Source organism: Anolis carolinensis, chromosome 1, assembly GCF_035594765.1.
Source record: "Anolis carolinensis isolate JA03-04 chromosome 1, rAnoCar3.1.pri, whole genome shotgun sequence".
In the NCBI taxonomy this organism is placed as follows: domain Eukaryota; kingdom Metazoa; phylum Chordata; class Lepidosauria; order Squamata; family Dactyloidae; genus Anolis; species Anolis carolinensis.
The window spans coordinates 357,652,535-357,668,082 of record NC_085841.1 but is presented as its reverse complement, the minus strand read 5'-3'; the positions used below and the strand labels follow the sequence as shown (position 1 = coordinate 357,668,082).

Sequence of the window (15,548 nt, the reverse complement as noted above, 5' to 3'; positions counted from 1 at the left end):
GCGATTTCCTGCTTCTTAGCAGGGGGTTGGACTAGATGGCCCATGTGGTCTCTTCCAACTCTACTATTCTATGATTCTATGATTCTATGTGAGATGGTTGGGAACATAAAGTCATATAAATCTACCTGTAGAATGGCAAACCATGGTTGCCTTGTCCAATATGGTACTGTCAGTATGGCACAAGACCTGTGTGAGGGCACAGGTGACTACAGTTACAGGTAAGCAATCTGTCCTTTCCCCATCATTTCCTCAGCTAGCAATAGTCACTCGCTATGTAACAGAGCATGTCTCCAGAACCAGAAAGCATGCCTTGTCAAAAAGTCTACCCCCGTTCAAAAAACAATCCAAGAAAATCAGAAAAATTATCAATTTCAACCAAAAAAAATCCCACTCTGCTTTGCTTCTTTCACCAATTCTACTCAAAATGAACTTGTGACTCTTCTTGATCACCCTTTCTTTGTTCACCAGCATGAAGTAACTATGAGGGCAGTTATATTAGCTGAGTACCTGTTTTTCATTTTCTTCGTGGTTAAAATACATACTGGTCACTTTTGAATTGCCTGCAAGATTTCTGTTTTCTTTCACACCTACGTTTTATCACAGCAAATGAAGAAATCATTAGCTCTACCTTGTTTAGCTGTATTATCATACAGAAGAACAGAAAACTGACATTAAATGTATATAAACAGCAAAAACATAATCAAAAGGTATAGTCAGCATGTAGCTACCAAATGCCAGAACAAATGTATCAATTTCTAAATAAACATAGATGATTGCTTCAAACAAGTGGGGTAAACCAATATAGGAAAAACTCTGAAATATCAGATTTGAGATGTGTTTGAACATGACATGCTTCTATATCTTCATGTTCCAAATATCAGTTTCTATTATTCTACCCCACGCTTTAAAAACACCTGCATACATATATTCTCCAGTCCCTTTAAGAAAAACATCTACTGTGGATTGTCAAGGTGATGCCACAACAAAAGAAAAAGATCCTGTCTGTACTTCAACGTATTTTAAAATATTTTATTGTACTATACTGTCTTATTTCATCAGACTAAGCATCTGATAGTAGTTAATAAATATATATCAAATAAATACTATTACTGCACTTAATATTAATCACAGAATAAATTTAATATTTCAGAAATCAGGTTACTTTGACCTTCTCACCCACCCACATTTTTAACTGAAAAGCTATAAAGAGCATATGGTTATGGGAACATGAGGGCCTTGTCCCTGCACTTTGTGTGACTTAGTAAATTTAATATATCTTCTCCTTTCCATTGCTAAGCAGGGCATGATATGGATACCAATAATTATTCCACTATTTTTTCATTTTCAAAACTCTTATTGTATTGTTGAGCTGGTTTCCCTATATAGCTTGAAGTTGTTGTGTTCTGCTGAGTCTGTCCTATATTCTCTAATCCAAGATCCTGATAGTAAAGCCATGCTCACCCATTCTAAAGCATGAATAAAGTGAATACCTTAGAAGGGAGAGCATGCTATACCTGTTCTCTCTATTGTTATGCCCAACATCATCCAAATGTGTGAAGCACTTTCTGAAGTGGAGAGTCCCTTTCGCCTGTGGCAACTCTCTATATTGCTGCTAGATCCCGTCATTTTCATGAGATAGCCAATCAAATATCAATTTAAAGGTACATGATATCAACAAATCAGTATTTCTCCCTGTCCCCCAAAGATCCAAGTTGATCTATTACCTGTCTCTTTTTCTCTCTGTGGAAACGGTGACTTGAGAGTTGGTACATTTTGGATTAATTTCAGAGAAATTACAGGGAGATTCAATGATGTGTTTGTCTGCTGTTTCACATTTAACAGGTTATGAGTTTTTATGAATAAGCTGAAACAAAAAAGCAAGCACTAGAATGAAAGCAAAAAATAAACATGATGGGAGACAGAGAGAGATGGAAATGTTAGAAGTCATGGTTGACTGAGTTGAAGACAGGCTTAAGAAAATGTGCCATCTATGCCTAAACTAGCACTCCACACAATATGCTGTCTGGATGCTACTAAGCCTAGCAAATGTGAGAAATATTAGAATGGAAATAATAGCAGATTTAACAGTTATCAAATCAAATATGAAAAGATGTTTTAATAACCTTCTGACTCCCTGAAACCTTTTAAAATTGAAACTAGAAGAAAGATCATCATTCAAAAGTCCTACAAGCTGGTTAAAAGATATTTTGAGTTTTGAACTTAAATAGATATTTTACATAATTATTAAAAGATGATGCCTGGCTGTAGTCACACTGCCGAAGATATATAAGGACACTAAACATCTATGTTGGAAATGTGAAACAAATTAAGGTACTTTTTACCACACACGGTGGACATGCAATAAAGCAAAATAATATTGTAGACTGATACAACATCTGATACAGGAGATATTTATGATCAAAATCCAGCTAGATCAAACTTTATTTTTATTCAGACTTCCAAATGAACAAACATAAAACATTAATTTAAAGGTATTACATTATATGATTATAGCAGCAAGATTACTTTATCTAAAAAATGGAAAAATAAAGAACTACCCTCAATAAAAGTTCTACAACTGGCAGAAATTGATCATTTATCTCGCATGATAAAGTCAATTAGCATTTTATAAAAGAACAGGAACAATTTCTATAATTTATAATGTGTGCAGGTTTAAAGATAAAACATTGGATAGTAAGGTAGAAGTTGTTTAAGATAAGAAGTTAGTGGGATCACAATAATATTTTCATCATATCTCAGTAATGATAACACATTTATTTGTTACCCACCTCTTCTCACAGCTTGATGTGGGAGGTGGGAAGCCCACAGGCTGAGAACCACTGTTCTATATCTATAGCAGAAAACTAGAGTAGACTAATGGCTGTTTCCCCTCACTCGTGTTTTTGGAGTAAGTATGTAGCAAGATCACCAAGCTTCTTAATTATGGGATGAAAGTCTCAACAATTAAATGGGTACAAGTTGGCATAGATTTGTTGTGTATGTTTGTTGAAAAGTTTTTAAATGGATATTAGCATTTTGTTCGTAACATTTTGCCATGTGACATAAAATTGACTTGAAAACACTACCTTTCGTTAGGGTCCCTCCTTGCTTCTAGATTTTTTTCTGCAGTCACTTCAGGATGCTTTTGGTTTTCAAGATTCTTTTGAATCTCTGTAATCTTTAACAGTTGCTAAAATGATACAAAGTAATATGATCATTTTATCCATTTTTAAGGGTTTTCAAGTTATTTCTGTATTTTAATGTATTGTGTTATATTGTATTGTAAATGATACCCTGTAGATTTTAAGGCCCACTTTGATGGCCCCCTTAAAACTTTTTTGGAAATGTATTCCAAACGGGAGGCAATATTATATTTTCAATCAACTAAGGTAATTCTAGGACTTGTATCTTTCCATCATAAAGTGAATTAGGGCAGATCTACATTGACCCACTAAACCAGGATCAATCTGATGTGGAAACACTAAACAATTCTCTTTCCCCAGTCCTCTTTCTAGAACCCCATTTGGGAGTGGGTTTGGGAAGAGCACAAGGAGACAGATTGCTCAATATGAGTGCAGTGAGAGATCATGGATAGTATATAGTCTGATGTATGTCTTTAGAAACACCCTCACTGCATGATCAATTCAACTGGAAATTACACGTTGACTTAAGATAATGTGATATTAGAGTAGTTAAATAACAGCAGTGATACAAAGCAAGAACATGGGGAAAACAGTCCAGAAAGAACCTTAATATATTCTCCATGTCCAATATACCATTAGCAACTGTGGTGTTATATACTAGCATTTTTGCACAAATTGTAACTTAACATTGAACTTAATAACAGACTTTTACCTGTTTAGTATAATTCATTTTCTTCTCTAACTCTTCTGTTGTTTTGTCTAGTTGATGTGATTGCCTCCTGAGATCCATTGCATGTTTAAGAGTTTCTTTTGTGTTCTGCCTCAAAGAAGCGCTTAAGTTTCTTACATCAAGGGATCAATAAAACATGTATGATAAAGTCATGAAAAAACTAAAATGGATTCAGAGTCCCACACACAACTGCCAACTGCTTACTTTAATTTAAACCACTGAAATCAATGAACTGAATCACATGGTTGTGCTCCTCAATTTTGGTACCCTTTTTGACCCTCAGATTCGGAGTGTTTGTGGTGAATGGTGCTGCCTAAATAATTTCTATCAGTCTCAAAACCAATGTATATGATATGCTATAACCCACCTTTGGAAGACACTAAACTGTACATAGTGGTGGTTTTAAAAAATTGTTTTAATATGAAGATAACTGATATTAGTGTTTATGTATATTTATTGTTTATTTTATGTTCCGGCCTTGAATGTTTGCCGTATATATGTTATGCTCTGCCGAGTCCCCTTCGGGATGAGAAGGGTGGAATATAAATGTTTTAAGTAAATAAAAATAATAGTGCTTGAAGCTTCAGAATGAGATCTGTTCAATATACATAATGGGGGGAAAGAAGAGCCTCAGGCATCGTCTGGAGTGCTGTGTTCTGCTCTGAGCACTTTATTTTAAAGATATAGATGAGTTGAAATGGGTTCAGAGAAATTTAATGAGGATAAGATATGGAGAACAACATGAGGAGAGGTTGAAGAGCCTGGTCTTGTTCAGTCTTGCTATTAGAAGATTATGGGGCAAAATATGATCACCTCTGGGGCTATCACAAACAGGTTACCACTGAGAACACCTGAAAGCATTAGATCTAGAACTACTTTCTGAGAGTAGAACTAGATCTAACGGGTTTAAGATACAGAAGGGTAAGATTTCAATGAAACATTATAAGGAATTTCTTGACAGTGAGAAAAGTTCAGCAATAGAACCTATTGCCTAGAGTGGTGGTAGCATTTCCTTCTCTGTTTTTCCCTAAAAGAGACTGGACAACTATCTGCTGGGGATGCTCTATCTGGAGAACCTGCACTGAGCAGGAGGTTGGGCCTAATGGCCCATAAGGCCCCTTCTATGATTCTTAGTACCCTATCACATGTGTGCTGAGCTGTGTGAATTCAGCATCCAAACAACTCAGATCCTAGTATTTCAACTGACCTGAAGATTAAACTTCTGTGACTGAAACACTGAATATAGATCTAATACAAAATTTTGGTTGTATAATTGTTTATGGCAAGATAAGCCTCTACTCTGTTTTTATACCTAGAATAAAATTTACATGAATAACATTTAAAATAATAAATAGCCTGAAATGTTTTGTTTTATGTGCAGTCTATATACATTATATTTATTCTGATTTTATTGTATCCTATGCCATGCCAATGGTCAGCATGAACACACTGTCTATTTTTTTTAGAAAATAAAAAAATAAATCACTACTTTAGCATTATGTGTAATTCAAAACAAATGTTTGCTATCATTTAAAACAAATAATAGTCTCATAATAGTTAAGATTCAACTAAAGAGATCTGTTTTAAGCTGATACTTCTTATTTGTTCATTACACTGATTACAATAGTAAGATACCCCACAGTTCAGTGATTTTCCAAGAGCCAAAAGATAATGTAGCCATCTGTATAATTCAATTGAAATAACACCTTGAAACTGTGATAACAATAAAACCATCTAAATTTTGTAAAGGTCTATATAACGATTCCTCCTAAAAATGCAGTGCATAAATTGAATGTATGGATACATCTGTAAAGCCCAGGATGAAAGTGACTGAAACTGACCAGGATCTGAAAAAGACAATATCCATAAATTAATCTTGGGTATGCATTTGGGATAAAAACTATTCTCAGAGAGATGGCATGCATACAGTACAAAAAAGTAAACAGTCAATAGAGGCAATGTATCTATTGTCCTCATCAGTGATGATGTCAGGTAAATTGAATGCAGGGATATAAAAAAGCTCTTTTCTGATCTTCAGATCTCACCTGCGTTCTTGTACCATTCTTTGCTTGCTTTGAAATTTAGCCTTTTCTTTAAACATAGAAATTATATCCATTTCCATATTCATTATCTCATTTGTATTTATGTTCAGCCATTTTCATTTATAAAACATACAGAGTGTTTTACACTTAGAGCACACATATCAAACACACAGCCCACCATGTCATTTTTAGTGGCCCCCCAGATGCTAGATTAAACTTCTGTATTCCTCATGAGACATCATGACAAAAACAGATGGAAAATGTAATATGGTAACATGTGGAAGGTTGCAGTTTGTTCTGTTTAGTCAGTGGTTTGAATTTAGTTTCAAGGCTTGTGAATATGTCTGATGTCAAAATATCCTTTAACTTTTGCCCAACCTCAAAGCCACAAGTGCAGTTGGGTTGCAATTTCCATTATCCCCAGTCCACATGGCAGATGTGATGGGAGTTGTTGTTCAATAACATCTGATGACCCAAATTAGGTAAGAAGTAAAGCCCATCAGCCACTGTGTAAAAAAAAAAAAAGAGTTGTCCCTCTGTATTTACAGATTCTTTGTCCAAGGGTTCAACTGGCCTTTGAAGGCAACCATAAAGCGGATGTGGCCCTCAATGAAAATGAGCTTGACATCCTGTAAATTTAAAAGGCAAAGTGTACTTTGTTGCAAAACAAACAAACAAACAAACTCTTTGGGTAGTGTAAAATGATTCTGTCAAGAATCTCAAGCTTCAACAGATTTATTCATCAATCCTAGCCAGAGGAAAGCCAGTGCTTCAGATCTTGAAACATTGCCACCAGAACCTGCAGGCTTTCTGTCATCTGTGACACTGCAATCCAATGGATGAGTTGCCAACGGAACTTTCCAACTTTCTCACATTAAATGAATATATTAATCACTATTTATACAACAAACTTTAATGACTTAGTCTTATGTATTCAATAAATGTTTACAGTACACATGTAGATTAAAACACAAGTGCATTCAGTAAGTTGACCAATGATTTCTTTTGTAACTGGCCTTTTATCCACCCCTATAAAAAGAGCACATATTGTTGACTTCAAATTAGTGTAGGTATTTTCATAAAATGTAGTCTGTGTCTTGATTATACCTGTTGTTGCTGTTTGAGACATGCTATCATAAGGGTAAAACATGCTACCATAAGGGATATTGTGACATGCTATCATAAGGGATTGTGACAATGAGCTCCCTTTCAGAGCTCATTGTCACAATCAACTTCAGTTTGCCCTTTGTTCTGGCATTATCTTTATATAATGCCAAAACAATCCTGTGAAGATGCTGAAACAGCTAGTTCTTGTAACTAGATCTAATAAACTGTCTGGATTATAATAATCTGGAATTTCTGAATACCTTTCAAAGTTTGCGCAATGCAAAGTATTAGTAGTTGAAAGCATAATAACTGTAGTCTGGACGAGATATAATTAAGGCATGAGTTACCATGGCCAGATGATACATTTTCAAGAATGAATTCAGTTGGTTCACTTTTTACACTGGTGGGTACATTTGCACTTCTAGCCATTAAGCTTATTGACCAAATGTTATGTTAATGAATTTATAAAAATCTCTGCTAGCCTGAAGACACCTTAACTTGGTTGAAAAAACAGGAATTGGAGATCACAGGATCAGGCGTGGACTGTATCACAGCTTTTCACAATTATTATATGAGCTGCAGGTGAAATATCTAGACTGAGCATTACCTTTAGAGGACTTAACACATCATGTTGAATTAACCTTTAATTGTGTTCTAGATTCATATATTTAATTTAATTTAATTTAATTTAATGACAAGACAGGGATTATGCTGTCACCTTTAAGATCCTTTAGCTGAGTTTCTTTCTGTTTAAATAATTCAGACTGTTTGAGAACTCGGCTTTGGATTTCTTCACATTCCTTTTTTTCTTGATAATATTCCTGAGCAATTGCAGTTTGTGCATATTTTTCTTGGTGGTGCTGGAAAGTCTCTTGATACTGATGCATATAATCTTGGTACATTTTTCTTTTAAAACAAGGAAATGCAGTTACCTTTAGATGCCAATTAATTATCTTTTCAAAAATAACTTCTTCTAATACAATATGCTGGATTCCTTCATTAGGAATATATAAAAGCGCTTGTACTTTTGTATTACATTACTGTTAAGAGGCAGCATGTAAGATGCTCCATTTAGCCGATTAAATGCTGTGGCACACCAACTATACATTTACATAGAAATGTATATTCTTATTTTCTGAAACATAGTTTTCACATGCCCCTAGGTAATGCATAGAATGGTTATAAGTAATAAGTTATGTGCAATTGTTCTAATATAGCTATTAAAGGTTCTTTCATACTTGTCTTTTTCTGTTATTTCTTGATTATTCTGAAGTTCCTTCTGCAAGTATTCTTCATGTGTTTTCAGAATCATATATGCTGGTTTCCAGCTACGGCAACAAGTTTCAAACCATGTTAAATACATTTTATTGAAAGAGGACATTTTATACACATCATAAAAAGTAACCAAGATATAAGCATAACAGATAAGTCCCATCTTGTGAAAACAGGTTTTTCGCTAGCCTCTCTTCATTATGATGATGAACTTTTTCAGGCAAAAGCCTTGGGTACATCTCTGACTAATTTTTGCATTTGTAAGCCTTAATTGCAATTAAAAGATTTTTTCCAGATTTATTTCAGTGGGATATATCTTATAATTGGTATAACATTCAGTATTGGCATATGCTGAGGAAGTGTACCATAATTATTTATTTGCAGTCATAAGGATCTAGTGAATATGAAAATACTTCAAGAGAAATAATGCTATAAGGTTACACAACTCAGTAACGTAAGTAGTTAATTTACATCTCAGATGTACTGTTCCAGATGCTTTAGGCAACTCTCTGTTTCCCCCTTCCCTATCTTATGCAATATGGAAAATAGTGATACTGCTGTCTGACCTGCTTCAGAGAGCTGTTTCACTTCACTGAGGATAGTTTTGGAAGCATTTGAACTCCTGGATAATGCTAAATATTATTTTCTTCCATCTGTAGCATAATAATTCCTCAGGCTGCAGTGAATGCATGAAGGGAAGCAGAACCAAACTAGAAACTAAAATCATCAGGCTTATTTCTCTATCAACTGTCACCTGGCAACAATATCTATCAGGTTGCAGCAAAAAAGAAAAGATCAATCCATAAACTCAGCTGTGAGACCAGCTACTTTTCTTCTCTCTTTTCCTTTGAATTGTTTCTATTCCAAACTAATCAATATTTGAACTCTGTTAATGAAGAACTCATGCCAGAGTCTGGGGCCCCATCTACACTGATTTATAATTCAGTTTCTGAATGCGGATTAACTGCATTGAATTTGATTTTATTTCGGCGTAAAGTCATATAATCAAAAACAGTTAACCTACATTCTGAAACTGGCAGCGTATATCCAGCAGAAATCTCTGCTTCTGCCTTTCTTTCCAGTCATGTTTTATTTTTGTTTCATGCCTTTCAGCTTGTAAGACTGAATGCAAGCAATAATAATCATAAGACATTCTGAGACTTTTGTTTGAAGAGTGGAATAAACATTTTCAGTTAAACAAGAACAATTATGCTTGTTTTTATATGGCTACAATAAATTAGGATGATTAATTATACAAAAAGTATTATAGCTAGTTGAAATTTCAGAAACATGGAAGCTTCCATGATGTTCTTACGTTTCACAGCTCTCCTTATTGCTTCCATGTTGTTTGCGCAGATTAATAATCAGCTCATCATTTTTGTGAATGTCTCCTTGTAGCTGACAGATTTCTCCTTTCTTCCCTAGAATACTTGCTGAATACACTGAAAAGAGTTTTTTCAAAATTCCATGTATGAAACAGGTCAAATGTATTTGCTTATCTCAAAAACCTCATAACACTTGAGCATTTATCCACTTTAAATCTGGTTTCTGCCTGCTGCAGAATTCTGGCGTTTGTAGTTTGGTGAGGCCCAGGACCTGTCTGGCTGAGCTGTTTAAAGACCCCTCTCTAAAGTGGATTTAAAGTGGATCCAAACTCTTGTGTAACAAGACAGTTTTATACCAACTTGAAATCACAATGAAGGCCCTGAGAACAGTTTGAGAGTATGAGAATCAATTATAATGTACTAGCTGTGCCCGGCCACGCGTTGCTGTGGCAAAGTGGTGGTGGTATTGGTTAAAAATTGTTGTGTAATTTTTATTTGACGTTATTTGCATTTTTTATTAATTTTATTGTAAGTTATATTTTTATTTATTATATTTTATTATTTTCTTGTATTATTTTTAGTTATTTCCTGTTATTATAGTATTTTATTGTATTAATTTTTAGTGTTTTTTATTTATTTTTTTATTGGGTTGCTAGGAGACCAAGTTGGAGGAGCTTAGCCTTCTAACTGGCAGCCATTGGATAAAAGCAATTATTCCTCTCTCTCAAATTAGGACTTTATTTTTCTTTTCTTTTTGTTGTATCAACCTAGAGGCGTGGATGATGGGTTGTGTTGTCAAATTTCGAGGTTGGGGGGCCTGTAGTTTTGTTGTTTTGTGGGTTGCTGTGATGCCATCACTCTTTTATATATATAGATTTTGGGTGTAGGGCTGGATGTCTCTTTATTTGTAAACACCTTCACAATATGCTTTCAATGCACTATGTTTTGTTTGTAGCGAAGAAGCCATTCAGCCATGGGATATGCCAATTCTGAGACAAATACACTAGCAAGGGGTGGTGATATTAAAACTCTTCAAGGCACAATCTGAAGCATCCTTGCCCAGCTTGCCCAGGATGCAAATGTGCTTAGTATGTAATGCTTTGAAAACAGAAGGGGCAAACTAAGATGCTGTTCTGCTTTTGCAACAATGAGGGAAAATATATGGGGAATGCTCTGCTCCCACGCTATCTTAACTACTTGGAAGGTGAACTGGCTGTGCAGGGAACAGACTGGAAACTATATAGTTGAATCAAACAATAATTTATTAACTGACAAGAATTTTAGACTTTCTTTCCTCCTAAGTCTCACCACAAAGTCTTTATGAGAAGAGGTAAAGTGTTTGAGAGATAAACACAGTTCTGCAAACTGAGGCTATTGAATCTTTTCTTCTTATTGTTTCTTTCTTGTATGGTGTTCAACTGTCTCTAAGATGGTCTCAATATTTAACTCTGACTGGACTTGAATACAGCTCCGACTGGATGTGCTATTTGTAGACCTTCTGGTTTTCCTCTCTTCAGCTTCCATTCATGGAAAAGGCTGACTCGTCAAGAACCAGAAGTGCCATGCCTGAGGCTCCACCCCTGAGGGGATTTTTAAAGGGGCAGGGCGACGGAGGCTTCAAATACCAAGAGGCTGTCTAGACTGACCTCCCCCTCAGAAATTACATAAAATATTAATCCCTCTAACTAAAAAGGGCTTAACTAGGGGTTAACAGCGAGGGTCTTCATGGGGCATGAAATGGATGACAATTTTTTCTCATGTGGAGAATAAAACATCCTAAACCAGTTTAATAGCCTTTTCATCCTCCATTCAAGACTGCAGACTGCCATTGTTGGTAACAACACCGGTAGAAGTAAAGTTACATATGATTATGTGAAATATATACTTTAACATTTGAAAATGTGTACCACAGAACTGCTTTTATCAGGCAGCTGGGTCTAGCTGAGGTGTCTAAGCAAGTGTGCATTCAATAGATAAAACATGGCTTTGTTGCTTTCCAATGTGTCAAATAGCCCTGAGTACAGGGAAGCAAACTACTTGGCTCCACCACCATTCTATTTATTTGTGTGCTTGGGGGGGGGGGGGCTGAGGAGAAGCAGAAAAAATGATCTGAATTTGGGAATGGAAAATGTGTGGCCATCAATGCAGTGTATTAGAAGAAGTATGGCACTATGGATGCAACCTCCAAGATAACTATGAGAAGAATACTGTGAATTTCAGCAGGATCATTTTGGTTCTATAGACATCCCGTAGTTAAATATAAACCAAATAACCTCTCATGGCCCACCCCTCATCCCTACCTCCACCTCAGACCTGAAGGAAACATTCATCTATGCTTCAGTTACCGACAGAATGAATCTTCTTATCTCCATGTGGCTAATTCTTGGTGAAGTAGGCGTAAGCAGGAGTTACAATCACAGCAATAGTATCACAGTCATTACTAAGTAGAGATCATGAATATGAAACAGTTCTGGATGAGTACATCTGAGCAACTGTTTCATATTTATATCACCATGTAGTATGTTTCTGACCTATATGTGTGAATTGGCTCTGGACAAACCATTATAGCTGCATGCCAGCAGTGGAATGACCTCTTCGTACAGCAACTACTAGAGATAATGAACTATTGTGAAGTAACTCAGCCAAAGCAGAATGTGATACGCTTATGAGATCCACGTTGCTATCAAAATAGAAATTACCTAATGTATAGTATTGCTTTAAGCTATCATACTGTATGCTTGATGCACATTAACAAAGGCTACTCACTTTGTATTTGTTGTTTCTCATGTTCCTTGGCATAAGATGCTTGCTCAAGCTGAAAAACTGAAGCATAAATGTATATACGTTTGTTTTGGTGTTACTACATATCAGATATTAAATATGAACATCAATTTGCATTTTAAGAGTTCCTGCCATTTGGATATTAATTTTATTCCAATTTTTGCTGTATTCAGATAGGTCATGTATAGCCTATCTGCACTAGAGAATTTCCAGAGGAATAGTTTTGTCAGTTTGCTGCAGAAAACACAAAGAAAGTGTTAGCCACAGCTCTCTGTCACTGCTGCTACCGTACTGTTGTGTGCTCAGAACACTGCAGATGCATGATGACCCTAAGGAGTTTTCTTGACAGAATTTGTTAGTAAATGACTTACTCTTGCCTTCTTCTGAGGTTGAGAGTGACCTGCCCAGGGTCATCCAATGAGTTTTCATGGCCCAGCACAGATCCAAACCCTAGTCTTCCAGTGTCCCACATACTGTGCTGAATGTGTTATTCTCCCCTCTCTTTCATATCATTCAGATGGAGAGATGTTTATCTACAGGTGTATATTCACAGCCAGTGAGAGAATTAAGTCACTGCTGCCACCCTTTCCTGAAAAAAAAATCCACACTGCCAGGGCTCATTCACCTAAAAGTTACCTAGAAGTCATTATAGGGATCTCATTGAATGCATTTGCATGTAATGTGTAGGCTAGCTTTACCTTCAGTTCTCCTCATGGGCAAAAGTACTTTTCAGACATTTGGTTATTGAAGGGGAAATCATTTCTGTGTGGATCAGAAATGTGTGGCTTTCCAGATACTGCCAGATTACAACTCCCATATTTGTTACCATTGGCTATGCTAGCTATGACTGATGACTGTTGCTGTTTAACAATGTTTGGAAGGCTATACGCTCCCCTTCATTATGTATACATAAAACTGGTAACCAAGTTTTCAGGTAATGTATACTCCTGTCACATAGAAGTATATGAGGGACCTACAGTGAAGCTGATAGAAATCAGCAATGCCCTCCTTTAGATGCAAAGTTTATTAAAACTATTTATTATAGCCATTCAGCCTGATTTACTTCAAAACGCTTTGCACATTGTTTTAAACTACTCTAAGCTTTTAAACCTGTTTTAACTATTCATTTAAATTATTTTTATTGGCGTGAATTGCTTTAACCTCTTTATACTGTACACCACCCTGAGAACTTGTGATATAGAGCAGGAAGGGAATATTTTATGTGTTTGTGCCTTCCATTTGTCTGTTGACTTATGGTGACTCCATTCATTTCATAGGATTTTCTCAGGCACACAACACCTGGTATTAGTTGGTGGTCTCCCATCCAAATAATAACCATTGCAAACTCTGCTTGTCTTCTAAGATCAGAAAGGATCTGGTAGTGATTTGTTAGGACTCTAGGGATCTTTCTCTCACCCTGAGAAGAAGGCAAAACCAAACCCGCTCTTAACAAATCTAAACAAACCCGATGGCAGGTTCACTTAAGGGTCACGACAACTTGGGAACCATTTGAAAGCATACAACAAGAAGAGATATTTTAATTAATAAAGATGATCAGAACATTTTGAAACTGAAGGCATGAAAATAATGAATGTGTTACATGGTGAAAGTTGAAACACTGCTACATACCAAACTGTAGGAGCAGCTGGTCCAGGTCATTTATGATAAGGTCATTCATTCTGTTACCTAGATTAGGAGAATTTTAAAGGTATTAGGAAAAACATAAACTCACAATTATATAATCAGTAATTCATGTAATGTCCATGTAATGTTCATGTAATGTTTATACTGTATAAAGAAATGCTATCTTCTTGAAAAGCCACTGCACAAGTAATCCAGGCTATGATAGCACAGACATTAATTTCCACATGGTATGTCTGTGAAATTTAACATGCAAAGGGAAAAAACTAATACCACGTTAGTAGAATGAAGTATTGATGCAAAATCATCCACTATGGTTTTAATTGAACCGTATCACTAGCTGAATCCTTTTAGGAGCTATTTACAGCTAATAAACACCAAAGCATCTAAAACACATTTTCTAATGCTTGTATTATCTTAATTACATAATAACTCTATTTTAACAGAAGTTTACTGTACTTTGATCTTCTATGCCTCCATTCATTAATGCTTACATACTTCATCAACATGATAAGCAGTCAAAATGATGACTGCTTAGAATGACAAATTTTCTTTGGGTGCAAACTAAATGTGACGCAAAGTTTCCAGCACTAAAAGTATGAGCATTTTGCAGGCATGGTCAAACTTCAGCTCTCCAGATGTTTTGGGCTTCAACTCTCACAATTCCTAACAGTCTATCTGCTGTTAGGCATTGTAGGAGTCAAAGTCCAAAACACCTGGAGGGATGAAGTTTGTCCATGCTTGTTTTAGAGAGTTGATCTCTGAAGTCTGTATATCTACAAAATTCATCAATGTGTCAACTTTAAAATCTTGACATTAAGATTTTCACTGCACCAACCATTCCCATAAAAACTGCAAAATGATTTTGAATTAGAAATTGTAATCAAAGGAGGTATGTCTGCACCTGGAGTCTTCACCAACATATTTACTCGTTCTGTTGGATTAAAGATTCCAATAGAATTTAAAAAGTTCATGAAATGACAAAGAAATGTTAAGTGGTCTGTGTTTCGACAATGTGAGTGGTGCATTTTTTTCATGTCAAGAGCGACTTGAGGAACTGCAAGTCTCTTCTGGCGTGCATTGCTATGAAGGGACTGAAATTTGAATACCTTATATAAAATTGTATTGTCGTTTTTTAATTGTTACATCATCACAGTTCCTTGAACAATTGGGATTGGGAGATTCAGCTTCATTCTATGAAAAGAACAAAAAGGCTTCAATTATTATTATTTACATCTGTATATCAAAACTCTCTACGTTGAGGCACAAGACAAAGTGAGGTATTTCTATTTTCTTCCTGGGTAGTAGTTGGTCTTAATTTGCAGCTGGGAGTCTTAAGGGAACTCATCTTTTAGTTACTTCTTTAGTCATTTGGTAATTTCGGGGGCAACATTTTCATTTGTGTCTCTTTGCCCAGAAAGTGGGAGGGAAGGTGCATACATATATATAGATATATAGTATCCTCACTTTGATGGATATAGCTATCTCCTATATGTGTGTGCCCTCT

General features: G+C 35.7%; 1 protein-coding gene across 9 annotated transcripts in view; it reads right to left on the bottom strand.

Annotated features, from left to right (window-relative positions):
* c1h14orf39 (chromosome 1 C14orf39 homolog) overlaps positions 1-15,548 on the bottom strand; it is a 42,986-nt gene that overhangs the window by 20,972 nt on the left and 6,466 nt on the right. For all 9 annotated transcript variants that reach the window (XM_062968593.1, XM_062968598.1, XM_062968592.1 and 6 more), the window contains exons 2-12: positions 15,151-15,235; positions 14,030-14,086; positions 12,386-12,442; positions 9,610-9,736; positions 8,261-8,350; positions 7,741-7,928; positions 5,678-5,720; positions 3,856-3,976; positions 3,087-3,190; positions 1,725-1,864; positions 508-587 (exon numbers count right to left, since the gene is read on the bottom strand). In XM_062968593.1, the coding sequence (XP_062824663.1) occupies positions 508-587; positions 1,725-1,864; positions 3,087-3,190; positions 3,856-3,976; positions 5,678-5,720; positions 7,741-7,928; positions 8,261-8,350; positions 9,610-9,736; positions 12,386-12,442; positions 14,030-14,078 (999 nt within the window). In that variant the 5' untranslated portion in view covers positions 14,079-14,086; positions 15,151-15,235. The remainder of the gene's footprint in view (positions 1-507; positions 588-1,724; positions 1,865-3,086; positions 3,191-3,855; positions 3,977-5,677; positions 5,721-7,740; positions 7,929-8,260; positions 8,351-9,609; positions 9,737-12,385; positions 12,443-14,029; positions 14,087-15,150; positions 15,236-15,548) is intronic.